Raw genomic sequence first — 27,150 nt, 5'->3', positions numbered from 1 at the left:
ACAATATAATAATAATAAGTAATATTATTACTTATTATAACAATAATAAAAGTAATAATTTCAATGGTAGTATGACAAACAGGTTCCTGTCAATAAAGACCTAAAAGTCTATTTTTAAAGAAATGGTGTCACTGCTTTAGTTGAATTTATGGAGAAGTCAGCACAGTAGCTTTGCCAGTCATTATCACCAATTGGTTAAAGTTTGTGTTTTGTCACTGCTTTACTTGTCTTCTGCCATCTCTTAAGTCCTGATGTGTTGCAGCCTGAATTGCCGCTAGTAAAGTCCCAGGTAAAGAAGCGAAAAGGGCCTTTGCATAATATCCATAGATGTTTAATTCAGCCGTGCAGTGAGATGTTCAGGTTCCAGACAGACACACCCCCCTGAGGGTCCCACTTTCTCCCCCTAGGGGCCCTCGGGGCTGACCTTGGTCTCAGGCAGTACAAAGGTGAGGCCCAATCAGGGAAAAGTGAGGGAGTGGCTCAGAAGCACCTATGTTCAGACATAGGAACAGGGGCAGGAGCCAATGGAGTGTAACTTAGGAGATGCCCCCCCAGGGCCTCAACAATTCCCCATTGTTTATGTTATTAAGAAAGCTTTTCTGAAGGATTCACTGAATCAACACAAAATGACCAAAACAATCAAAAGCACCCATAAGACAATTTTCAAAATGCAAACAATTCTGAGTCCTCAATGTTCAAACAGACTTTCTGGAATATCTTAGAGCTGGCAGGAGGGATGTGGGGTTTTCTTAGGACAATTTATCAGGAAACAGAGTCAGGAGATTTCTTCAGCAGGGGCTGTTTCTCTGTCTCCTGTGGTAAAGTGGTTGGATGTGATAGACTCTGTGCAAGATAGTGTAGGTGATGGTGTGCCTGTTAGAAACTCCAAATAGAAATCATTACTTTAAGAAAAAGATGGTTACTTTAGGGAAACTTTCCTTTCTTTCCCTCCTAATCGCACTTGCTGTGGTATTATGAAGGAACTCTGGGGAAAGGGATTAGTGGAGGGAGACCATGGAAGAGGGGAAGGAGTGGTAGGAATTTGTGGGAACATAAAAAAGGGGTAATAGGACAATGGAAAGGAAAAGAGGAAAGTGGGAGGGAGGCAGGAAGGCCACAGGAATTGGGGTATGAGAAGAAGTGGAACTTACTGGACTGGAAGGTTCTTTCATTATTGACATGGGCTTTTGGATGCAGGACAGCTTGCCTGTGTTCTGTGCTCTTCTTGCTTTTAGGCTATTGCTTGGGCTTGGTGGTTGTTTGTTTTGGGTTCTATGTTCTTGGCAGGTGTGCAGAGGACTTCTGTGATGTGGATAATATTTTGCATGTTTGCAGTTTGGTGCATGTTTACTACCTTGCACTGGAACTCCACCACGTCCTGTCACATCAGCTGCTTGGGGGCCTTTTCTTCCTTGTATTACATTAAATTCCACAATTTCTCCATCTCCTAGACTGTGGAGGTATTTCTGGGGATTATTCATTTTTATAGCAGTCTGATGAACAAACATATGTTCTGTGTTATCATTCCGGGTTATGAAACCGTATTTGTTTTTTACATTGAACCATTTCACTGTCCCCAAAATGTTCATGGCAAGGACTTTTTTACCTTTGCCAGTGGGTTTGTGTTGGTGTTTTTGGACACGTTGCTGGTGCGCTGCCGTGCAAAGTGCTTAATCCAGGTAGAATGATACCAGTATGAATGGTTATTGTATTTAGGACAAATATATTTAAAATAAAAGCACCTGTCCCAGGGTATAAGAACATGTTGCAAAAGCAACTGCAGTTGTGATAGCAGTGGGTTTACTTTAATTTTTTTAAAATGGCATATAGAGTAAAGATAGAGGTGAAGGTTTTGCATGGTAGAATGGTTCGGTAGAATGTGATGGATACACGTCATATTCAAGGCCTGCTTTATCAGTTTCTGACAAATAGAGATGTGTCAGATATGTGGAATGCTGCTCCACTCTGGCATTTTCACAGACAATCTTGGAAAAAAAGGAGGTTGCTTATTGTTTTAATTTTCAAACATAAGTGTGCCTGGAGCATTTTTTGTCCTCCTCTTAAATGATCTAGAAGTTAACAGCAAGCATACATCACATTTTGGGATGGATATCTGTTCAGAACTGTGAAGCTGTAAGAATACTTAAAGATTTGAATCCTTACCATTTCACCTGGATGTTATACAAGCCATTGATTTGATAAGCAGATTCCATTGGAAAATTCATGCTAACAAGTGATTGCCTTTTTAAAAATAAATTATATTGGGACAGAGGTTCTTAAGTACATTCTAAACTACAAATACTTCAATATTTGGCAATAAGCAATGGGAATTTAGTGTACTGTGTGTTTGCAAACCTGAAACATGAAAAGCTTTAGGAATAGTGTAGTAAAAAATTATATTGTGTAGGAGTATTTCTTTAATGAAAACTGTATGTAAAATGAGACATCAGAAAAACAGTTCACTAGTTGCTAAATGAATCAAAGTTTTTACAGCTAGTGGTTTCATGTGCATAATTTTAATGGATGTTGTGGAATCTAGTAATTAAAGGCTGTTTTTCTACCCCTTTCTGCATCTTGCAGGCATACAGGAGTTTCCAGAAAATATAAAAAACTGTAAAGTCTTGACAGTTGTCGAGGCAAGCGTAAATCCAATTTCAAAGTAAGTTTGTACATATTTTGATGTTTTATATTTTGTGCAAATACTACTGAGTCTTGAATTTGCCCCAAGATGTGTGCCAGCCCTTGGAGGCGAGAGCAGAGTTCCCTGAGAAATACCTTCATTAACCTTGTTGCACAGCGATCTGGTATAGCTATCTCATTAAAGTACTTTCCCAAAGTTAATAGGCTTTGTGAACTATCCTTCATTATACCATGTAGCTTTCCAGCTTGTTAAAATCCATCACTTCTCTGTGACTGTAGAGAAGTGTGTGAAGAGTTTTCTTAATAACAAAAATGAATTCTGGTTTAATATGCATTTCTGCTATAGTGACAAAATTAATTTACCAGAAATCTCTACTGCCAGAGATAAAACATATCTCTTCTGGGGGAAAAGGGAATTGTGTATTTTTAAATTTATCCTGTTGTTTCTAATTAATGCCTTCTTCTCATTACGTGTCAGGAGATCACCAGTTTGTTGCATGACTGCATCTATTTGTAGTTCTTATTGCTTGTAGATATTGTTCTCAATACTTAAAATAATTTTGAAACTCATCTTATAGAGAACAACTGTCTAGTGTGACTTTAAAGAAATCACCCCCTCAATTTTAATTTTATCAATATGTAGGATGTCAGTACTATACTGCTGCTTAAGAAAATATGACTTAATGCCCTGAAAATAATTGAAACTAAGGTACCATGTTATTTTACTTCTATATAGGCTGCCAGATGGATTTTCTCAACTGTTAAACCTAACACAGCTGTACCTGAATGATGCTTTCCTTGAGTTTTTGCCAGCCAATTTTGGAAGGTATGTTGAACGTGAAACTTCACATCTACATTAGTTTTAAGTTTCTGCAGAGCAGTTTCTTCTGTTTCTGAAGAAAAGTGGGTACCGAAGAATGGGAAGTGTACATTAGGAATTTGCAATAGTTACAGGGAAAAAAAGCCTTGAATCTGTATCAGCAGCTTTTAATTTTGAATTCTGAAGGACAGACAGAATGCTTATGAAGGGTGTAAAACTCATTTACATTCTTGTTTCTTTTCCAACACTAGTATGGTAAGTAAGGAATTCTTTTTGAAATTTATGTTGCTTGTCATGTAGTAATTGGAGTGAAGCAAATAACGACTACTGTAATTCCACTTGTCCTGCCTGTCCTGGCTGCACAAATTACTTCATGCACAACTATAAGTCTCAAGTCCTTTTTTGTTAGGAATATTTCTGAAAAACCTGGCGTATTTATGGTGCATTCTGACCATGCAAAACTGTTACATGTCATAGTTTTAGTACAAGATAAATACCTCTGTAAAATAGATTAAATCTTGTGAGCAAAAGTGAAAGGGTAATACTCATAAAAGGAAAACTTCTAGATGAGCATAGGTTAAGCTGTCCATATCACACCACTTTAGCCATCTCTGCAGTTTTCCCCTCTCCATTTTTATTTTATACCCTTTTCTCCTAGATTGTTACTTTCCTGACCCATCCCATGTCCAGCAAGAATCTCTTTTAGAAAATCCAGCAATTAGTTAAGCAATTGTGTTGCTGAGTGAAAATTATTATTATATGCCTTAGGCCATATAATTTTATTTGTGTCAGCACAGTTTGCAAGAGATTAGCACAGCCCCCAGATAGTGCTGCAGCAGTTGGGCGGATGAGGAGATGAGCAATGGAACATAGGCACAGGTGCTCTCCACTAGTGACCATTAATTTATTAGTCATCTGTGATCAGAGCTGTTGGCTTGCTCTTCTCTGTTACTAGTTAATGAATGTCTAAGAGCACCAGATCTGCTACATATTCAGCTATCAAAACATCTGCTTATGATGCAGATGCATTAGTGTCATGCTTTTTTTTTCCTGAAGCACACAGTTTGCTTTTCAGAAGACTTCATTAAGGTTGAAGAATATCTGGAATATGCATAATCTTGTTGGAATTCTAATGATTGTCTATGCTTTTTTCTCTTCTGTTTTTTAATAGTCTGACCAAATGGCAAGATTTTCATAATTAAAACATGCACTACAGATAAACTTGAAGGGTTGAGGTTGACACGGCTGATCGTTTAAGTAGTAAATCCTACACATAATAAGCATCAAAAATTGTCATATTTTTTTGTCACTGTCAGCTTTTATAATGCTTAATGTTTAGTGAAATGGTAAAGTCATTAATTACTAATATCATAAGAATAAGTCAGTTACTGAAGACAACTTCAAAGCCATTTCTTCATTGTAATGTTTCTCTTCATAGTTATGAAGAATTCTGCCTTGTTTGTTAAAATGTAGTGATTTGCAGCATCCTTTTGTATACCTAGGAGAATGAATTTGAAGTATTCATGATATGTAAGTTTACCTGCTGAAATAGTGTTGCATAGGAAACATAGTGTTCTACAGGAAGACAATGTTTGGATCAAATAAAATGGAAAGCAATGAAACATTAAAATACCATTTCAAAGTAAGGTTCAGACCCCTCTGACATTCACTATTTCCATAAGTAATAAGACTGCTCTGCCATCCCACTATTTTCCATCTAGGTAAAAATACATTCTAGTGCAAAGTCTTTTAACTTCTGCTTCAGAATATGGAAATACTTCTTTTATAAACAAACAAACAAAAAAAACTCTCCTAGAAGCTGTTGAAATGTTTAATCTCATAAATGACAAGCCTTCAGTTTCTTCCAGTTTGGTGCATTAATTTTTTTGTATACAACCATATAGCTAGTACTTTTAATTGTTTAGGAATAGGTGAAGTAACTGAGTTCTGTTGCCTGCTGTTACTGGCAACTATTGTCAATAATACTGCCTCCTAAAAGCTAAGCCAACACATATTACAGCTAACAAGGTTTTTATGCTCTGTGTGTCAAGTTAGAAACCTGGTTTCTTACATCTCTTTCTCTCTTGAGTGTTCATCATTTCTACAGTTTAATTGCTGCCATTTCTCACAAATGTTGTCTCCCATTCTCTCACCTGCTGTATTTGTAGTGTTCTCACATCCCTCAGTCTATTAGACTAAATAAAATTCTGCTTTCTTCTGGTGTGGTAGGTTTTCCTTTGTGTCTGAGTATATTAATATATCTTGGAACAGGTTTCAGTTTTAATTCATCTTCTTTTTGACAGAGGATGATGACATCTATAGCTATATTTAGAATTTGAATTGAGATTTCTTCATGGCTTGTACAGTGTCATGATTATCTTCTTGTTTCTCTTGGAAATGTCTGTGGTTGTGCTTCAGTGTTCCAATTATCCTTTTTGCAGCTGCCTAGTGTAATTTCCTACATGATTAAATGATGTGTTGGACAGTTCAGTTAGAAATGGCTGATGCCTACAAGGAAATCCTAAGTACTTGGCTTGGTGCAATGGTATCATGTCCTTTTTTAAATTTTTGTTTAGTCCTTAAGGCTGTACAGGTTTTTCCCCCCTGCAGTGTCTTACTAAATCACTGTATTGTCTGTGACATAAGCCAAGTTAAATATTTTTCTGATCTTAGAAGATTTCTATTAAAAAATATTGAACGGGATAGTCCTAGAAAAGGTCTTTGAGCACCTCTATTACTACTAACCTAACACTCAGCCTGGTTAGGAAAAAAATTTTTATAATGGAAGCACTTTTAGTATATCCATGCAGTATTTTGTTGGATTTATCTCCATGCTTTATTCTCATCTTCAGAATTTTTGCTAAAGATTTTCATAATTGTGAGGTCAAGATTATGCCATCTTTCCCCCCTTTTTTTAAGAATTGTATATTGGCTGTCTTTCAATGATGTTATTTTTGTCCAGCCTGTTAGGTTTAATAAGTCACCAGACTTTTCATATGATGTGCCCGGTCCTTTGGAATTCTCAGGTGACGAAGTAGGGCCTTTTCCTCCATTCCCAAATGGAAATTTGAATGCATTCATATTGGCACAGATCGTGGCATTAGCCTTCATGCCAATGCACAAATATTTGAGAACTATTATCCTTGCCTAAGAAAATCGCACATGTTGTATCTGAATACATAATGTATATTTACATTCAAATATGCAAATATATAAGCAGAAAATGCTTGAAACTCACTTCTTGCTCATTTTGAGACAGGGTTTTAAACATTTTTTTAAACATTTTTTACTAATGGGTGTGTAAGATAAACAAGGATTTATCTTCAGTGTAATTCTAAAAATCTGGCATTAATGGGATATTGTCTATAATGGGATATTGCTTCTTTACTGGATGTTGCAATTAATTTACTTTATTTCTACTTTCTCAACAATTTGCCAGTAGTAGATAGTTTTAGTAGTATCTACTGCGGGATATTTTTTTATGTAAATGTACAGTGATAATAAAATTTAGTTACATGTATGTATATATATGTGTGTGTATTTAGTTACATATATACATATGTATATATGTGTTTTGTAGAAACTTTCATAAATGCAGCCTTTAACATGCATAGTTTTTATTCTGCTTTCCTTTGCATTTTAGTAACAATTTAAAATAAAAAGATTCTGCTTTAGGAAAACTGCAGAGGAGGTGTAAAGTAAAGAACATCTCTCAATGCAATATTTTTATATTTCCAAGGAATTACTGCCTGTCACACAGCAAGTGTCAAGTGTGCCTGCTGTATGTTTCTTCTACATTTTTTACAGGTAGTATAGTTTATGAAATTAGATTTAAGAAGGATATTGATCTTCTCCTGGGAAATTGTTCATGTAGAGATTTTATTTTATTGAAAAGTTTTGTTGCATTTAAAGTGCAGGCTAAGATGGTTATGATTAAAGAACGTTACTGAAAAAAAACAATTTTTAGGCTATTATACTTAGAATGAGTACATCCAGTTGAATAATACCTGTTACAGCTTTGTGCATTGGTGATGTGCAGATAGGTCTGTGTTGATGGGTTTTTCAAGTTCAAAAATTCAATATTTCTGTAGAAGTAGAACAGATCTTTTCCTCAGAATGGCCCAGATAATAGACAATCTGCTACTATGAATTCCATTTTTCCTTTAGTATAGGTGAATTAGTTCTTTATTTCTTTTCCAAATTAAATGCCACTTCTTCAGGTGCCTTATTGCATTTCTTGATGCTCAGCCTGGATGGATGCTGGATGCTTAGCACCAGCAACTGAAAAAACAGCTAGACCTAGTATTTGATGTTCGTTATTATTTTAATCTTCAATTAGCTTTTCAAGATTCAATAGTGGAAGAGGTGACAACTGCTTCAGTCAAGTATTTCTCATCAATTACTGGAAGAAAATTACATGTTGAGACACAGCCTGTATCTCCCACCTAGGAAAGGTTGAGAATGTTTTCCTAGTAGCTTCTGTGAAGCTCTACGCATAAGAAATTCAATATTTATATCTTTGGTCTCTTAGGAATAGCTGAAGAAAGATTAGAACAGGAACAAGGTGACAAAGCTATAAACATTTCTGTCACCAAAGTCAATCTTTAAGTTCACAGAGTTAGCTTATTGCCAGCGTCACACAGTCAATTCTGGCTAAAGTCAGTGAAGTGTGGGTGTGCATATTTATAGTTTAGCATATGAAGGGAGATTTGCTGCCATTGCATTCTGTGGAAATTTGACTGCATACATGAGTTGTGAAGAAAAAACTACAAACTGTGTAGCTATCTTCCCTGTCATCAAAGCAAAACAACAGCTGAAGCTTGATGCAGTGCTTGGTTTAGAAATCGAAGCCCAAATTGTTCATTCATGTCTGAGGGTTCTTAAAGTTCTGTTTTGCACTAGATTGGTATCTTAGGGTGCTGGTATGGTAGGCCTAGGAGGTCTTTCCCACTTATGTTCTAGGTGAACAGCAGGGCTATTACCAGGAATGGGGTTTTTATTAGGGTATTCTTTCACCACTGTTAGGGTATTGGGTTTTTGTGGGTTTTTTTTAAAGCTGGAGGGAGGAGGTTCCCCTCCAGCAGTTGCTACCAGATGGTGAGGGCTGCTTGCAGTGCTGGGCTGCACTGACCTCTCTTCTCTTTCAAGGTGACTCTTACATTCTTAGGTTATTTGTGGGCACGGCAGATCGCTGCTTTCAAAGTGAGCAATCCAAAATGAGTGAATATCTAGAGGAAAAATAAATACTGTTTTCTGCTTTCTATTTCTACACAAAATATAGTTCGTACCACTTAAGTAGAATTAAGGTTTTTGTCTCTGTTCTTACAATGCACTAAGTTAAGCACCTTCAGGAAAGACTGGTCTACTCACCAAGCTCCTTTCTGATTCAGGGACCTGAATCTGTGTTGTGTGAGGGCTGTCAGTGGGTCACATGTAGAACTCTTGTCGTTACAATCCTATCTGTATTTAAACTAAATCAGTTTCTTAATTTTTTTTTAACAAATAGAGCTTTGTCACTTCTGTCCCAATACAAAAAAATTCACTGGGAAGGACAGTCATGTATGTCAAGACTGCTTGGAACTTAACTTGGCTAAGCAGTTGAGTTGGGATTTAGAGGTTATTTGTCTTGCAACCAAGGATTTACTGAAAAAAAGGTCAAACTACCTTGACCTTTTTGACAGAAATGTCAAAATGGATTCAGAAGCTGACTAGAAAGAGAATATGAAAGGAAATCCAAGATTAATTTAAAGCTATCAGGTGGAAGACTCCAGGTATTCCTTCGATAAGACTTTTTGTATTAAACTCTTTGATACCTTGCCAGTAGTAGAAATTGAACATCTTTAGTTGTGCAAAATGATCCTTTCTCTTACTTCCTGTGTACTTTTCATTATGATGGTAACATGTACCCATAATTAATCCAATGTAGTGTTTCAAAATTTTTGGGATGAAGGAAAAAATTGTGTCCAAACAGGTGCAGAAAAGCAGACAAAATCTATTTTGTTTGTTGCTTTGTCAAAATCAAGCTCCAGCCAATGAATTTAAAATAACATGCAAATTTTGCACAAAATTTCACCTCAATGTTACAGGAAAAAAATTTCAAACTTACAGATTTTTTTTTCTTTTATTTCTATCATATAAGTAAGGTCAGAGATTGCTTTTGTCACTAAATACAGAATATTGTAGTAATTTGTTATGCCTTTCTGTTACAGATTAACTAAACTCCAGATATTGGAACTTAGAGAAAACCAGTTAAAAATATTGCCAAAGTAAGTATTATATAGTTCTAGGAATTCTACAGCATTTGTTTTAACATTAATCCATTCTACCTCTCTCCTAAAATCTAGCATTTTTCTAGTCCCTGCCTTGCAATTCTCACTTACTTCATCAAACAAGCATAGGCACTTCTCACTTACTTCATCAAACAAGCCTAGGCTGATGGTGATGCAGTTCCTGCTGTTTCTATGAGCAAGAGCAATGCTCAGTATTTTCCAACTAGGACTCTGGAGCTCCAAGCAGCTTAACAAATATACAAGAGGTCAATGAAGAAAGAAACAGATCCCAAAGATGGGATGTGAATAGCCACCCACAGAATCACGAATACATTGTGGTGTACTGTAAAAGTGATCTTTCTCTGGCAACAGAAATTGGTAGAGTTGCTGTTTTTGGTGGATGTAAGTAGTTTCGGTGGAGAACAGGAGGCGCTAACAACTGAATAGTTGCTCTGTCTAGTTCATGCTAGGAAGCACTTGAATGCTGTAGGCTGAAGTGGAAACTGCCAGCTCTTCAAATACAACAGCCAGATTTTTAGTGACTGTAGCTAATTATATGCGTAAGACATGATCAAGGGTTATGTTCTATTGGGATTCCCTTTTTAAGTGCCTAGATACTGTACTGTGGAGTCTGCAGTATAAACAAGCCAGAACTCCTATCTAGAATGACATGTACAGCATCAGAAAGTGTGAATTTACATCTTCAAAATGTGAAGCATTCTGTGGTATAAATACTCTCAATTCTATTCAGCTCTCTCTGCTATCATTAGTTTTTAGCAGAAAAAATTACAGGACATATAATTTAGAGTGGTAGCTCTCTAAATTAAGTTCCTCCCAACTGAGTAACAGTAGCTATAATTAAAACTTACAGCTAATAGATATTTTGTTTATAAGATCACTCTGACCTTACCTGCCATAATTAACACTAAGAGCATAAATTACATGAAATATTTCTAAAAATGTAGTTTGTTCTTCAGTAATTAGACAGTAATATATGCTTTCATGTGTTTAAGTCAAACTCTGTCGAAGGTGCTGGCAAACTTTTTGCTGACTTCAGTGTTTTCAGAGTTCTGTTCTTGATTGAAAACTAAACAGTGACTCTCATGAAGAGATCTTCTGTCCCATAATAATCTATGGTACCTGCTGAGCTGCCAGCTTTATTATTCTATTCTGGTACTCTTATAGAAGATGTAATACAGGTTTAAAAAGTGTAGGAAATTCAAAGCAGTTAATAAGATACAGCAGTAGGTCCTAATATTTTTGCTATAGAATGCCAATATATTTCTGGTTTTCCTGTGATTCTCATCTTTCTAATGTTCTTACAGCAAATTCTTTCCTATTTGTAATAGGAAATATATTTGGATAAATTGTGCAGCATCAAACTAGCCCTCTTTCTGAGTAAAACATGCACATAATTTTGGACACTGAAGTATGAAGTGCTTGAAAGAATGTTAATCAAAATGAGTAATCAATGCCAACACACTACATCAACCTTACTTTATGCCAAACTTTATGCCAAATATGTATCATTTTTTTTGGAGCTTATCCACAGACAGAGACTGCAAGTGGCAGCATTGTAATGCAGAACAGCTGGATGAAACTGTTTCCACTGAAAGGAAAGCAAAAACACAGGGACTATTTTAGAGGCATTTTTCTGATGGGTAAATTGGAAAGATGGTCCAGTAAAAATATGGTACTTCTTTTTTTTTTTTTTAAGCTTCTGTGGCCTAATTTTTAATAAAGAGAGTTAGCATTTTAGAAAGAAGCAGGTTATTTGAGAGTATAATTACAGTGATGCAGGGCCCAATCTTGCCATGATGCACACTCCCTTTGAATTGTATGCAGCTTGATATAAGCTCTACTGTTAACCTTAGTGAAGCTGTCTGTATACAACAACAGAATTTGAGACATAATTTAGGCTATCTGATCCCTTAGAATTGAGTTTAATTGATGCCAAGTTCAATAATATGAATTATGAAAGAGGCTTTCAGTTTATGGGAGGGATTATGCAGCACCTTGTCAAAGATGAAAATAGGTGTTACTCTCTGATCTAGTTAATGTTTGTTTCAACATCATTTGGCATTGAATTTTCTTGCTAACAGTAACATTATTGGAAGCCTTGCTTGCATTTTGTCTTGACAGAAAAGCAAGAAGATATTAATCCTAGAATATATGATAGTGCTATTATGTAAACAGCAGGGAGAGGAGGGAATATTTTGGACACCCTCATCTTGCAAACACATTTGTGTATGTTTTGTCATTGAGCAGATCTGATTGCTAGATCAGAGTCATTTGGGCAAGGGAAAAAAGGGCCCCAAGTCAATAAAGTTAACTTGTCATCCTGTCATTGTTACATAACATTGGTTTGCATAGTGTGGTCTATGGAGTTGCAAAAGCTACAGAATACTATGTTAGATTCTTTGAAAGGAGTTCTTCAGCAGTGCTCCTGGGAGACTCTTTGGGGCAAATTTATTAGGAACATGCAGCGCTAAAATTGATATTGGCATAATCTCACAAAGCTTTGAGAGCTCAATCTTCTGCAGGATTTCAGAGGGACTCATATAAGTTTTGTCAGAAATTGAAAAATAATATTAGCTTTCTGATAGTCATCCAATTCATTACCTTCAAGAAATGAGGGAGTTTGTTTCTTAGCGTCTTCTGAAAATAGTATTTTCATGTTTTATTGGGTTTTTTTTCCTTCTCTAGCACAGTTAGCTAGAGGCTTTCCTTCAAAGCCTGTGTATGCTATTTGTAGAGTGCAAAAAAGGCTTCTGCTGCTTTTGTCTTTACCTGCTTATGCTAAATTCCTTGTTTGTCCCTAGCTTAATTACTCCAATGTCATGAAAACCAAATTTCTAAACAGATGTGAAGTCTCCTCCTTGGAGATTATTCCATGAATAATATTAATAATCACATTAAATTACTTTCAGTAAATATGACATTTTCCAGCATATTATTTTTGAACCGTATGTTCAGAGCAACCATAGATTGTACTGTACTTGAGGGAAAACTGAAGCTTTGAATAGCTGCATAGAGCATCTTATGCTCATGGAATTGTTTCTTGAAGAAATTGTGTGTGTGTGATATTCTGACAATATACAAGACTCTGCCATTTCAAAGCTCTTACATTTAATTTTTCCAGAATTTTATAGTATGAACATAGTTGCAGTTTATATATGACATTTTTATATACTACTAATTGTGATTTTTATATACTACTAATTGTTCTGTGAAAATCTCTTGTTAACTAAATATATTAATGTTTTCATATGAGGGATTCACACTCTCTTAAAAAATACTTCCAGGTAGAACTGCTGTTGACTGTGAAGTACCCATTGTGACCACATGTGCAGTGGTAGATAATCTCTATTGGGTCCCCAAAGTGCACTTAAATAGAGAAAAAATTTTTCCAAAACACAGCTTGAAGTAATGGATTTTACTTTTATTTCAGACATTGATTTAGCATTTGCCATAAGTTAGGTTAAAGAGTATTTATGTGTCACAGAGTCCAATTTAGTAATCTCATTTAATGTGTGACTAGAGAAATAACTAGAGTTCCAAACCAGATCACATGGAAGCAGCATAGCAGCCTGGAGAGGTACAAAGGTGGTGTTGCATACTGTGATTCAACAGTGCTCTTCTCCTGGTCACTAGTCTTCCTTTGAGAAGAAAACATGTAGTTAACCAGCCTTTGACTGCTGAAGGGACATATTGTGACTGGAGATGAAAAGCTGAACCACTCAGAAGAAGAGATGCGCCACTGCATTCATTACTCATTATCATGAAGATTTCTTTACTGGTCTTTAGTTTTTGCATGATCATCATGCAGCCTCGGGTGTGTTGCAGTGTATGCTTTGTATGATGCTCAGCAGTCTGCAGGATCAGTAATATCTACCTGGTTGACCAGTGTGTGAATACTTTATCCTTAATTAGGTATCATTCCAGTTACAGAATAGCATCCCTGCTTAATACTGATTACTAGATTTTTGTAAATCTGGAAGATTTGATGTTGCTAGTATTTTCTTAGACCTAATTTTTTATTAATCTCCTTCCTGTGCAGAACTATGTCCAGACTGACTCAGCTGGAGAGACTGGACTTAGGAAGTAATGAATTCACAGAAGTGGTGAGTTTAGACTTAGTTAAAGAGCTCAGCATCTTTTATAAATATTTTTATCCTTTGATCTGTTTTTAACAAATATGAAAACATGAACATCATCTTAAGAGTTCTGCCTCCAAGCATTATTTATACCCTACACTACTTTATGGAGCCTATTATAAAAATCACGTGTGTGATCTTACGAATGAGAGTATGTTTTTACTCCATTTAAAAATAACACTCTGTTGTATAGTGTGGTTACTGTACTGGTAAATAATTAAGAGTAACACATGTTTGAATTATAAACATAATTGTTAGGCTTAGAATAAATTCTAAACATTTATTGATTATCATGTATTGAATATTACAGTTTTTTGCTTAACCTGCTTTTATTATTGTGCACTATTAGATCCAAGGGAAAATATATTAAATTTGAATGTTGTTCAAAGCAGTATTTACAGTTGAAGTGCTCTGATTTTTCCTTCAGGATGCATTGACTTGTTTCCTGTTTGTATTCTCACAGGCAAATATATTTTGTATTTAAGGGTCACATAACATTTCTCTGCTTTTACAAATACTTTCCGGGGTAAAGGAATTTAAATAGAAGTATAATGAAACTTGCTGACCTGCAACACAGTAGAGTCAAGCATTTGTGTGCCACTAGTAGAACATGCAAAGCTGAACACTTGCTTAGTGATATGGTTTGGAAAATAGGGGAGTGTGTTTAAGGAATTTTTCTTTATTATGGTAAAACATCTAGGACTGCCGTATTCTCATCACAGGGTATATATTTGTGTGGGAGCCTTAAACTAATTTTAAATTACATCTTCTTCTTGGAAAATGAGTTAGTTACTGGGAAAGAAAGTTATTGGGAGTCAAGACCGCAACTTCAGCAGAAATCCTGTCCACTGTATAACAAAATTTACTTAGCATTTATCTGAACTTGGCTGTACTTATTAAGGTGCAGTAGTACCTCTTTTGTATTGCTTCCTCTGGAGGGAAGTTTAAATAGGGAAAGCATATGTGACATGAATGTTTACGAAGAAGAGGTCTTTCCCTGATAAACAAGTTTACAAGAAGTTATATTGAAAACATAATCCTGCACTTCATTTTATGGATGGAGTGGTTAGATTGTATCATGGAGATGCACCCTTTGTTGATAGAAAAAATGAAGTTTGTTTTGATTTTCCCCCAAACAAAAAAATCACTGCGGTTTTTGAAAAACAAGTCCTCTGAGTTGATGAAATTTAAAGGTTTTTAGATGTCCTCCATCAAAACTGTACATGTAACATGTACTTAGTGTGTGCCTGTTGAAAAAGAATACTTTCTGTAAAAGACACCAAACAAACAGAAAGCCTTTCTTTAAAAATTATTTAGTGCTGTGGTCAAGTTCTTCAAAGTCTTTATATATCTGGTAATATATTTTCATTTCAAAAGTGAGTTATCTGGGTTTTCTTTGATGACCCAGTGAAAAAAGTGGGTACAACAGCTACAGTAACATATTACTAAAGTTGCAATAGACAAATCACTGGAGTTGGTTTTGCCATTCACTGGGGATGTTTCATAAGATTTTTTTAAATGGCTTCCTATTACAGCCTGAAGTACTTGAACAACTGAGTGCATTAAAGGAATTTTGGATGGATGGTAATAGACTAACACTTATTCCTGGGGTAAGTTCTTTTGTTGTATTAAACATACAGTATTTTAAATTACACAGGCACTTACTTTGTCAGTGATCATGTACATTGAAGTTCTAATTTTAGTGTTACTTAAAGCCAAAAGGATAAATGGCAGATGAGTGCTTAACTAGCCCACTTAGAAATTATGACTGATCACAAGAGTTGCATTCATAGCTTTTTGGTGCTTTTTTTTCATTGAAAGTTATATATTTCTCATCTAAAAATTATGTTGCAATTCAGGAAAATGAGTAAAAGTCTTAAATCAAATTTAGGTTCGAATAGCCCTTCCAAAAAGGGATCATTCTATGTTAGAATATAGCAGAAATATGTAGGATAAGTATGTTGTATGGCTTTTTATTGGTTACAGTTGTAAAAGAGAAGTGCCAGTTCCAGTGCTGTGTAAACAGGGAGCATAGACAGTTCCTGAGAAAACAGTCTGTTTACTTTGTATGGGTTCCTGACATCTTTCATTACATGTGATCCAGGCTGACCTATTATTAGAGTACTTGAGAGTCTGTGCTTAAATTTTAGCAAACTAATAGATGAGTATTTGAAATTTGGGAAGCATCTGGCTTGTTTTCAACCTTAAAATCACTAGCGGTCATGTGAAATGTGGCCTTCCTGTCTGATCAGTAGTCTTTTCTACTGTCTTTCCATCAGCTAACTATTAGAGAGTTGAATGTTTGCATTGTAAAATACAAGCTGAACAGTGTTTTGCAGCAAAATAAAACTGTATTTCTGAGAGTAAAGATTTCCGTAGACTAATGTGCATAAATTTTCAGGCTTATGCTTGGTTCATGTGGAATGGTAATGCAAGCTTATATTTTGGCTTGTTTCTTTCAGTTTAGTACAATTAGGGATTAAGTTTTGTTTTTGAGGATGAAGTTTTACACAAAAGGCAAAAATGAGCATTAAAAGTCTACTGGAGCATAATGATGTCCTCACATTGTGTCTCTTTCTGAAGTCTGTTCTAAAGTTTCAATTACTTGATTCATGGTAACTAATCAAACCATTGAATGCAGAAGACTGACATTAGGGACATGCAGAACTGCTGTGGGGTGTCTCTTTGTGTAAAAATATCAGCTTTCCTTATCTGCACAAAATACATAATTTGAAAGTTTGTATATTTTGCATAAAATTGTGTTTCAGTACTCCAAGTCTTTTCCTCTGGCATTACACTTGAGAGGTCAAATCTGCTGGATTTTTTGTTTTGAACTTGCACTTTTCTAGAATGCATTATTTTCTCTTGCTTTTAGTTCATAGGCACTTTGAAACAACTGACTTACTTGGATGTTTCTAAAAACAACATTGAAGTAGTCGAAGAAGGTATTTCAGGTTGTGAAAGCCTGCAAGACCTACTGTTATCCAGTAATTCACTTCAGCAACTGCCAGAGTCTATTGGTTTGTATTTTAAGTTAATTCATGTTGTTAGAAGCCTGTAGTTCAGACACAGAGAACTTGAAAGTACAAAAATTATATTCTAGATCTGTTTCAATTCAATAGAAGTGCCAGTTCTTGATAAAGCTGTAATGCATGGCTGAATAATAACTTAAAATTAGTTTGGAGCACTTTTACTTTATACAGTAGTTTGTAAATGTATGACAAACTGCTGTCTCTATCAGAAAACAAAACCAATTTCTTTTTCTCCCTGGCCCTAGTCGCAGTTTACGTTGTAAACTGGCGAACAAGTTCTGTAAGCTCATCTCCTTGTTTCCTTAGCAATACAGCACTATAGGCACAGCAGGGAATAGAGAAGATATGGTGGCTGGCCCATAATGTTGGGTTTTTTCCCCTCTTAATTTGAAGTTAAAACTCAGCTTAATTAACTCAAATGTCCATTTTGATTTACTTGTCCCTATTGTTATAGGTTCTCTGAAAAAGGTGACAACACTTAAAATTGATGAAAACCAGTTAATTTATTTGCCAGACTCCATAGGAGGGTGAGTATTTCACCAAAATAAGCAGTTGAATTTCTTTTCTGAACACTCTTCTGTAACAGTGGCTCCTCTCTCTGAGTTTTTTTATAACTACTTGATGTAATTTTTTCTACATCTTAATGCTCTAATACAATTTAAAGCAAGAGTTTTCATCTTAGTTCTGCTTTGCAGCATGTAGATTCCTATCACTTAATACCAAAGGACATGTGTTCCGTACTTAATGTAACCACCAATCTATAAAACAAAAATTGAGTGTGACAGATGCTTATAGAGTCAGTTAGCTTTCTAAAACTGTATTTTTTTGACAGTAACATTGCTGTGGTAAATATTGCAAATGATTGCCCAATCTCAAAAATCTTGTAAAAAGTAAATATGAACATGTATTTATCTTTTTTATATATATATGGAGAACTTTCAGCTGTCCATCAGCAAGTTTTTTAACATATATTTTGGTGTTCAGCAATTTAATTTAAAACTTCCAAGTAATAGCAAAAATAATTCGCTCACAGTTATGCACTGTACAAATGTACAGTGATTTCCAATTTAATTTCATATGGTTTAATTATGATAGCTTATCTTTTGTTGTCAGAGTTTACAAAGTACTTCTTCATTGCCAGATTCTTAGGTTCATGGTCTGTAACTCCTGAAATTCTTTGCTTGTTCAGAAGCTGCATTCAGCTCTAATTTGACTGTGATCTATCTCATTCTGAATGTTTTTAATGCCTTACACTGGCATGTTGTAATGTTGTACACAAGCATTTGATGTTGCTGGCCTCACTTTTTTTCTTTGTGAGGACAGTGTAAAGGAGATTTTTAAAAATTAAGCAAGCTCTAAACAGAATCAAAAAGCCTGCAATCAAGTAAGAGGAAAAAACACCCACCCTAAGACACATTTTAGGCCATCAGTAAAGGATTCTTCTTGGATTTTAATTCCTTAGGGTTTATTTTGAACTACATTTGTGATTAATAATTAATAGTAATGTTAACTTCATTAAAACTGCAAGTATCCAATTAATGTTGGGTTAATTAATCTGTATGGAGGTAATAATTTTTTTGCAGGTTAATATCAGTGGAAGAACTGGATTGTAGTTTCAATGAAATTGAAACATTGCCTTCATCTGTTGGGCAGCTCTCAAATATAAGAACATTTGCTGCAGATCATAACTTTTTAAATCAGCTGCCATCAGAGGTATGTATTTAATTCCAAGTCTGTAAAATGAGTATTTTAATGTGTTTATATAGTCTTTACAACTTGTGAATAACAAGTTACTATTTTTTGAGAGGATTTTCTTTGTATATGTTTTTAAAGAAAGATGCATACAAATATACAAGTTGATAAATAACGAAATTTGATTTTTTTTTAAGCAACGAGTAGGAATTTGTTGATGTGAATTGAAAGTAAAAGGTTTAATATGTAAGAATAAACTTTCAAGGCAAAATAGCCTCAGTATTAATTGTTTTTAAAACCTTCATATTTATGTTGTGAAGATGAATTCTTTGTGTGGTTTTTTTTTAGATTGGAAACTGGAAGCATGTAACAGTGTTGTTTCTGCATTCTAATAAGCTTGAATTTCTCCCTGAAGAAATGGGTGATATGCAGAAATTAAAAGTCATCAATCTGAGTGACAATAGGTTTGTGAATGCTTTTAATCAAGTAGAAGTTGTATAAAATGCAACAATAAAGTAGAGGGATTGTTGTAAGTACATTATGGCTATCTTTATCTCACATAGCTCAGAAGGTGACTGAGATGTATTTAATGTATTATTGTCATATTCTGGATATTGCAGCTTCATTATATTAAGCTGTCTTTTTTTTTTTAATGACCTAGCAGGTGCATTGAAGTGCAGCTTCACTACATTTGTGATTGTTACCATCTGTTTTTCTAGGGAATTATTTTGGTTATTTCCATAAAGCTTTTTGATTCTTATTTAAAATTAACATATTCTTGAATTGCATATGGAGTGCCCAACGGTATCATAGGATAGTGTAAAAGACCTTGGTGTTCTGTGCAAGGGGGGAAAAGTTGCCTTTTATTAGAGATGGTCATTAAAAATAGACAAAATGTTTATCTTTGGGGAATTACTAGTTTATAGAATCAAGTACTGGGAGAGAGAACTAGCAGAGCTCTCCCTCCTATTCTGTCAATCCAGCTTCTCTGTACTCTGTCTGTAGCTTGATTTATCCCTTAGTGCCAGAGCACCCATTATCCATGACAGCGTATTCCCCATACCTGTATATTTTAGAAAAGAAATGATTTTCAGGTGTAGTACATTTTCCCTTAATTGGCATGTATATTGACAGATAAAATGGTGAGGATTCAGATTTATTAATTAACCTTAATTGTCTTTGTATTCAAGTCACCCAGTTCCCAGTTGAGTTAAATTCAGGTCACAATGTCACTTCTTTATTTTAAGCTACTTGCTATACTGGGCAGACAAGTTTTTCTTGTTTGGTTGGGTTTTTTTTAATTGAATTTAAATTACATGTTGTAGCCTTTCAGCTCTCACTATTTATTAAGGGAACTTCATATGAAAATATCCTTTTAAAATATTTTATAGACTAATACAGGATTGTGTAAAGTCTTAACAGTATGGCTAAATGTACTTATATAAATTCTTGTAATTTACAGACTGAAGAATTTACCATTTACTTTTACAAAACTGCAACAACTCACTGCTATGTGGCTATCAGACAATCAGGTGAGATTTTTTAATATTGAAAATAAATGATTGTGGACTTGATTCCTAATGGGGTTGACAAGAACAGAGCCATCTGTTAAATAAAGAGACCTAGTACTCTGCAAATCAATACTTTCGGGACATTACTATGTCAGTTCTCCTTAAGTAACCAATACTGAGCTTACCTGTCTCTGGAGGCTCATAATCCTGGAGAAATTCTGTGCTGTGAGGAAATGCAGTTTAACAGATATTGGAAAGTTTTTTGGTTTTGTTGTGTTTTCTGTGGGTTTGGTTGGGGATTTTTTAGGGTTTGTTTTGTCTGTTTGTTTGGGGGTTTTGTTTTTCTTTTTTGTTTTTTCTTTGTTTGGTTTTGGTTGTTCTTTGGGGGGGGGTTGTTTTGTTTTTGGTGGGTTTTGTAGTTTTTTGGGGTTTTGTTGCTGTTTTTGTTTGTTCAGGCTATTTTACTCAAGTGAGTTTAGTGCTTGATAAGCTTGGACTTGAACATGTAGCCCGCTGTTGCTTTCACAGCTGTACCAGCGGGGAAACTCAGCATGCCTGGTTTTCAGTTACGTTTTTGCCACACCTTTGAACTATTTGAAGCTGTTAAGCAATAACTCCTATGCTTGTATTTTTCCTTTTTATTAAATTCCTTGATATTATGCTGATTTTCTGAAGGGCATTAAAGTGTGCAGGGCTGCCAGAAATCTAGTAGCCTCAGATGTACACTTTTAGTGAAACAGTAATTTCAAGAATCTTCTGCCTTTCCCTATAAGGGGTGGAGGATGTTCAATCTAGTCTCAAAATGAAAAAACAAGGATGCTGAGTTTTTATCTTTATATGATTGTCTGCAGTTTTAAATAGCTAAATATATCCATGCATTTCTGATCAGTGTGCTTTGGGATAGTAGTAAGTACTAAAAAGAAACCGAGTTATTTTTTTACTATCTAGTGATTTCTTTTCACAAAAGCTGTTGCTGAGTTTGTCCTCAGTCAAAAAGACTGTCATCAATCAAGTACAGACATATTAATTTCATCATTTGATGAAAATTACTCAGAGGAGAAATGGTTTAATTCAAGGGAAAGTAGTCTTCAAAGTCATGGCACAAGCATGCTCTGTGATATGTAGGTCATATTTACTCTTTATATATATATATATATATGTTCTCATAACATAGCCTTCTTTCATTTACTTTCTAGTCTAAACCACTTATCCCTCTTCAAAAAGAAGCTGACCCTGACACACAGAAAACAGTACTTACTAATTACATGTTCCCTCAGCAACCAAGGACTGAGGAGGGTAAGGAATTTCTGAAATTACCTGTCACAGTGATCACTGTTGAAAATAATAATGGGAAGGCTTCCCGCTAATTATGATTTTCACTAAATAATGCTTAAATACCTAAATGCTTAAAGTTTGGAGTATGCTTGCAGGAGAGGATAAGTTGTGTCTGATGAATGAGAACACTAACTTAATGAGATTTAGATGTTAGTAAATTTTAGATGAAACTATTTCAGTGAGTAAGGCGAGAAATGGACTGATAGGAGCATGTTCTGTGGTGGTTGACAGTCCCAGCATGACACCCTCATTACTTCCAAAAGAGCCTAATGGTTTGGGGTGAAATTCTCTTAAGCAAGCATTAGCTTCACACTGACTATTTTAGCAAAATATTTCCTTCATTACCAATTATGTGTTTTTTGAAAAGTACATAGTATTCTCTGGTATATTTTGAAATTAAAAAAAAAAAAATCAGTCCAGAAAAAGCATATTGTTCACATGTAGTTTGAACTGGTTTTATAAAAGGTCAGGTTCCTGGCTTTTGGTCAGGAACTCATAATGATAGTGAAGTTTATTGTAATATCTTCAGATGTGTTAAAATGTAAGTTCACCTGTTAAATGCAGAGTAACAAATATTTCATTGCACTTACTAAGCCCTAAAATTAAATATTTTTCTATGTCAGGTATAGAAGTGGTTAATATGAACAGTCTTCATATTGCTAGTGAAGGATATACACTTTCTGGGTGGTAGTGGCAAATTTATTAGACTGTTTGTCAAGCTAAAAGTAAAATCTGCTGGTGTAACACCAAGACATGCTAAAATAAGAGACATCGGGTACCTGCAAGATTTTTTTAATCTCTTGTAAAATTAAGCAAGAAATACTTGTATCTAAAGCCCCTGTCAACTGCATAAGTGCTGCAAAATCATGCAGATTAACTTAACCTCCAGTTTTAGATGCTTACATTGCTTTAGGATTAGTAAGAATGCAGGTTTTTCTCACTAAGTCATTCTTAGTTTTAATTTTTAAATTTGCACTAAATTAAATCAGATGAATGTTCTTACCTGTGCTTAATGATGATAAGCACTGATAATATGCTATATAAATCTATGCAAGTATAATTTGTCTTTATATACACACACACAAATACATTATTTCATATTTATGTATAGAATAAAACCATTCAGCAGAGATCTGCTGAAAATTTTTGAATGTGAATGTTAGGAGTGGTGTACAACTGAGCATATGATTTTCTTTTTAAAGATAAGGATTCTTCTAATATAAAAGTACAGCCAAATTCATAAAGCAGTGGCATTGCATCTAATCTTCAATTAATGATACTGTTAGTCTTTCATCTTTTAAAAAGAACGAATACAAAAGCACATCAGTCCCACTCAAGAGAAAGAAAAAGTGTGTATTTTGTTTTACGTAGTGTAGCCCATTCTTACACAAGGTTCTTTGGGTTTTTTTTCCAGTTATGTTCATATCTGATAATGAAAGTTTCAATCCATCTCTGTGGGAAGAACAGAGGAAACAGCGTGCTCAGGTGGCATTTGAATGTGATGAAGACAAAGATGAGAGAGAGGCACCACCTCGGGTTGGTATTGAATTTATTTTTGCATACATGGTGCTTCCTTCCCTCTTACTTTCACCCTTAATCTCAGCCTTTTCCCTACTTTAGTAATGGGTTTCACTCTGCTGAATAAATCAAGTCATCAGTTTAGAGTATCTAGCAGGATGAAACACTATGGTTTGGATATTTTTGTTGTGTTTCCTTTTAGTTTGGGCGTTATTTGGCCAAGTCATTTTCAGTATGGCACAAGGGAAGAGCTCAGGCTTATACTTGGCAGTGTAGGGCCTACCTAGGATGCTACCTCACCAATGGATAACAAGCAGGGAAAGTATGATAAATCCTGATTTTATTTTGAGTGAATTACACTTGGCTTAATCCTTGCTTGGAATCATTGGACATTTTGGGGGAAAAGGAGTGAAAGTGATTTGTAATCTTGCCTGGTTGTATAAGCTTATGTCTGCCTCACTGCCAGCAGATTTGAGTATTAAGGTGGAGATTCTAGAGTATTCAGTGGTGTGGCCTAATTAATTATTTGTTTTAAAGCTTATGTTTTAGTTCTGACATTTAAATAAGTGTAGAACCTTATTGCCTTTTGTTACACAGGAGGGCAATCTGAAGAGATACCCAACTCCATATCCTGATGAACTGAAGAATATGGTCAAAACAGTCCAGACAATTGTACATAGACTAAAGGACGAAGAATCAACTGAAGAAAATGCCAAGGAGTCAAAACGAGAAGTCCAGACAGTTTCTGTAAAAGATGTGGGGGTAAAGGTTAGAGATAATGTTATCTTCTGGTTTTGCAAGAAATTCCAAAGACTAACTTCTCATTGATTCCTTTTAATTCTCTTTTCCCTCCCCTCTGAGTCTTTAGCAAGAAAAATTGTTAGATTACAGAACCAGTTTACCCACCTAAGGAGGTCCCACCTCTTCCCCACCTAAGGAGGTCTGTAACAAATGTCTGGTTTGCAGTAGCAGTCTTCCTCCTGCACTAGGAACAAGAAAAGTGACCTAATTCTTAGGCACATACAAACTGTGGATGTGTTAGGGAGCTGCCTTCTTTGGTTCCTGGAGGATGGCATCTTTGTCTGATCCTCTTTTATCTGCCAATTTTCACAATGAAATTTGGATCATCTCAAAGGTTTTTACTGCTCTTGACTGATAGCTTTGTGTGGTAACAAGCAGTAATAGCAGACTGGCAAAAGTGTCCCAAGTCTCTATGAGCTTGATGCAGTGTGATAGAAGACAGGAATAATTTTTGGTGCTCACATAGAATCATTGCAGGTACTGGCCTGTTTGATTTTTTTTCATATGCTTGGAAATATAATGGTACATATTGACACCAATACGATGAAAGTCAGACTGACTGACGTAGGGTAGAGACTGTAGCTTAGTTATCTAGTTTTCTTAGCATTTCGTACATGGTGCATTCTGTGCTTTATAATTTCAGAGCTCAGATTTTTCCATTCCATGTTTCCATTCCATACAGAATATATAATGCTGGATCTATATGTTGTTAAAAACATTTCAGGATGCTTTCTCTGCTAATACTCTTCATTTTGTAGACCTCAGAAATTGGTTCAATAAAGAACAAAGCCGATGAGAGAAAGCAATATTCAGCAGGAAGCTCTGTGCAGAAGCCTAGTGAACCAGAAGCTGAGCACAGCACTGCAAATTCACAGATGACTGCACTTGTTAAAACCTTGCAGAACACGAAAACAACTGTCAACCATGAGGACGTGCTTGAGGTATGGCATTGCAATGAGCATTATAGCAGTCAGAAATTGTGCTGGTGTTGTATTAAATTTGTTCTTCTGAGAGATGAAAATTTCTGTTGACAATAGAAGAAAATTGCCTTCCATAATGTAAATTCAGATGGTTTTCAATACAGTACAGTTTTTGCTTCAGATTTTGTTAAGTAAAAGTTGAAACAGATAATAAAGTTCATAATAAAAGATGCAGGCATTTAAAGAAAAATAATGTGAACTCAGTTAAAGATTGATATACCCTGTGAAAAGGCACATACTTCTGTGGAATTCTCCAGGTGTTTGACTGTCATTACTTCATTAAATAATCACTTTTAATTGTTGCTGAAATGAGAAAATATCAGATCAGTAGTAGCAATAAAATGTTTCTATATCCAAGTGATTATACAAATGCATTTCAAGTGAAAAGTGATTTAAAAAATATTTATTCCTCTGTATTTACTAGTAAACTGTCGGGAATATTACCTGGAATATACTTACCTCTTCCAGTGAAGGATTTTAAACTTCTGAACTGTGCATCAAACACCATGTATTTATTTATTTAGAAAGCTTGAGATTTATGACAAATTGAAAGCTGTCAAATGGAAGCTGACATTCAATCAGTTCCCAGTTACAGCCTGTAAAATACTTTTTTCATAATTTCAGCAGTGCATTTTTTTTGCCTGTATTGTGTAAGCTGTGGAATGTGCCTATATCGTACAGTGAAAAGACTTGAATGACAAGCAGTTTTGGCTGTCACTGGCTACTTCCCCACTAGTACGTTCCTGCTTCTACATTCTTTTTGAAAATACTGGTATTGACTTTTTTAATTTAAAAATGTGGTTTTGGAAGATCATGATAGTTGTCTAATCATCATGACATTAATTCTTTGTAGCTGTAGTAAGTACACAAGTCAGGTACAGTGACATCCTTGTTTCAGTGTATTCCCTTATTTCCTACCGGTAATGATGTTGCAGAATCCAGATAGCTAAACTTTGCCTGTGTGTAAGCTTTTCAGTCAGCATCGATTACACTTATATGTCACATCCAAGAGGAAGGGCATGTGGTAGATGAAGTGAACAGGTTGGTTGTTTGGATTGTAGAGAAATGCCGATGGATTCTTACTTTTTATTTTTAATTAGGACTGTCATAGCTTGTTTGTTACGTCTCAGTCAAGTATGTCCTTTCTGCAGACCTAACAACTGGCCAGGTAATTGGTATCATGGGAAGGTGGTGCTCCAATAGGTTCCATGTGTTAAATGTTTCAAAACAATAAGAAAAAGTGAATATTGGCAGGCTTTGTTTGCAATTTGCAACATGGATTTTGTAGCAGGAAAATGTTTACTAGAAAAAAATTTCTGCTTTGAGGAAAGGTTTGGTGTGGATTTGTTTTGTCAAAATATTACTGAAAACAATTGAGTTTTGAAGATAAATGAATATTTATCTTCAGAAAGAGGGCTACAGTAGGAGCAGAATCAGTTGCATGGCTGCTCTTGCAGCAGCTTTGTCTATTAATCTCTGTCAGAAGTGCATTGACTTCCATCTTTTGGTTCAGAACTAGTGATTACTAGCTTAAATGTATTCAGTATTGCTTTTTCTCTGCCATTGCTCTTGAACTTAAATGACTTCTCTTCCTTTTGGAATTTACCCCTAGCAAGCCACCTTTACTCTGTTTCTGTTAGATAGACTAGGCAGGCCAAGCTCCTTCCATTTTTTCTCACAGCATACCTCTCCATTCCTAGAATTGTCTTGGTCATGGCTACTTTATAACTGTTTCAGTTTGAGCTGTTTTCTTCAAAACCAGTACCCAGCTGGTCACACTGTGCTGCTTGCTGCTTCAGTGATCACTTTGTGTCTTGGACTCCACTGGATGCTCTCTCCAGTGGTGGAATGAAGGCTTCATCTGCTTGCTCCAATAAGTTTTTGCAGTTAAAGTTACCTGTCTGAGTGTCATCCCACAGAGTTCAGCAGTGACAATGCAAGTCTGCAAGTGATGCTTCTTAAAGATAATTCATTTGACTTACACTGCAGATGCACTACAAAGTTGTTTTGCTTTGCCTATGTCATGTGGCTCATTTGTCTTTTTACCCCTTTATTGTTTAGTGGGTGATAGTTTACACAGCATTTACTTACATTTGAATTCCTCTTCAAAATGGACAGGATAAAGCTGTTTTCCCTTTAGCAGGAGTCAGAAGAAATCTCCTCTGATGAAGAGATGAAAATGGCAGAAATGAGACCACCGCTGATAGAAACCTCCATAAACCAACCAAAAGTGGTAGCCCTAAGCAACACCAAAAAAGGTAAGATACCATAAAAAGCATTGGAAGTGTTTTGTGATTTCGATAATTTCTTGACTCAAAGTGACTAGTTTTTCAAATTAAATTAAGTAAAAGTATGTTTTGTAAGTTTTAAAAGAAAGATTTTCCTAGTTAAGCAA

General features: G+C 35.3%; 1 protein-coding gene across 2 annotated transcripts in view; it reads left to right on the top strand.

Annotated features, from left to right (window-relative positions):
- Positions 1 to 27,150, top strand: part of ERBIN (erbb2 interacting protein) — a 118,104-nt gene that overhangs the window by 69,196 nt on the left and 21,758 nt on the right. For both annotated transcript variants that reach the window (XM_058824351.1, XM_058824350.1), the window contains exons 6-20: positions 2,581 to 2,659; positions 3,377 to 3,466; positions 9,670 to 9,726; positions 13,790 to 13,853; positions 15,422 to 15,496; positions 16,762 to 16,906; positions 17,373 to 17,445; positions 18,502 to 18,631; positions 18,959 to 19,074; positions 20,073 to 20,142; positions 21,318 to 21,417; positions 22,871 to 22,992; positions 23,572 to 23,742; positions 24,534 to 24,716; positions 26,896 to 27,013. In XM_058824351.1, the coding sequence (XP_058680334.1) occupies positions 2,581 to 2,659; positions 3,377 to 3,466; positions 9,670 to 9,726; positions 13,790 to 13,853; positions 15,422 to 15,496; positions 16,762 to 16,906; positions 17,373 to 17,445; positions 18,502 to 18,631; positions 18,959 to 19,074; positions 20,073 to 20,142; positions 21,318 to 21,417; positions 22,871 to 22,992; positions 23,572 to 23,742; positions 24,534 to 24,716; positions 26,896 to 27,013 (1,593 nt within the window). The remainder of the gene's footprint in view (positions 1 to 2,580; positions 2,660 to 3,376; positions 3,467 to 9,669; positions 9,727 to 13,789; positions 13,854 to 15,421; positions 15,497 to 16,761; positions 16,907 to 17,372; positions 17,446 to 18,501; positions 18,632 to 18,958; positions 19,075 to 20,072; positions 20,143 to 21,317; positions 21,418 to 22,870; positions 22,993 to 23,571; positions 23,743 to 24,533; positions 24,717 to 26,895; positions 27,014 to 27,150) is intronic.

This window comes from Ammospiza caudacuta, chromosome Z (assembly GCF_027887145.1).
Source record: "Ammospiza caudacuta isolate bAmmCau1 chromosome Z, bAmmCau1.pri, whole genome shotgun sequence".
NCBI classification, from domain to species: Eukaryota; Metazoa; Chordata; class Aves; order Passeriformes; family Passerellidae; genus Ammospiza; species Ammospiza caudacuta.
This window is presented reverse-complemented; position numbering and strand designations above follow the sequence as displayed.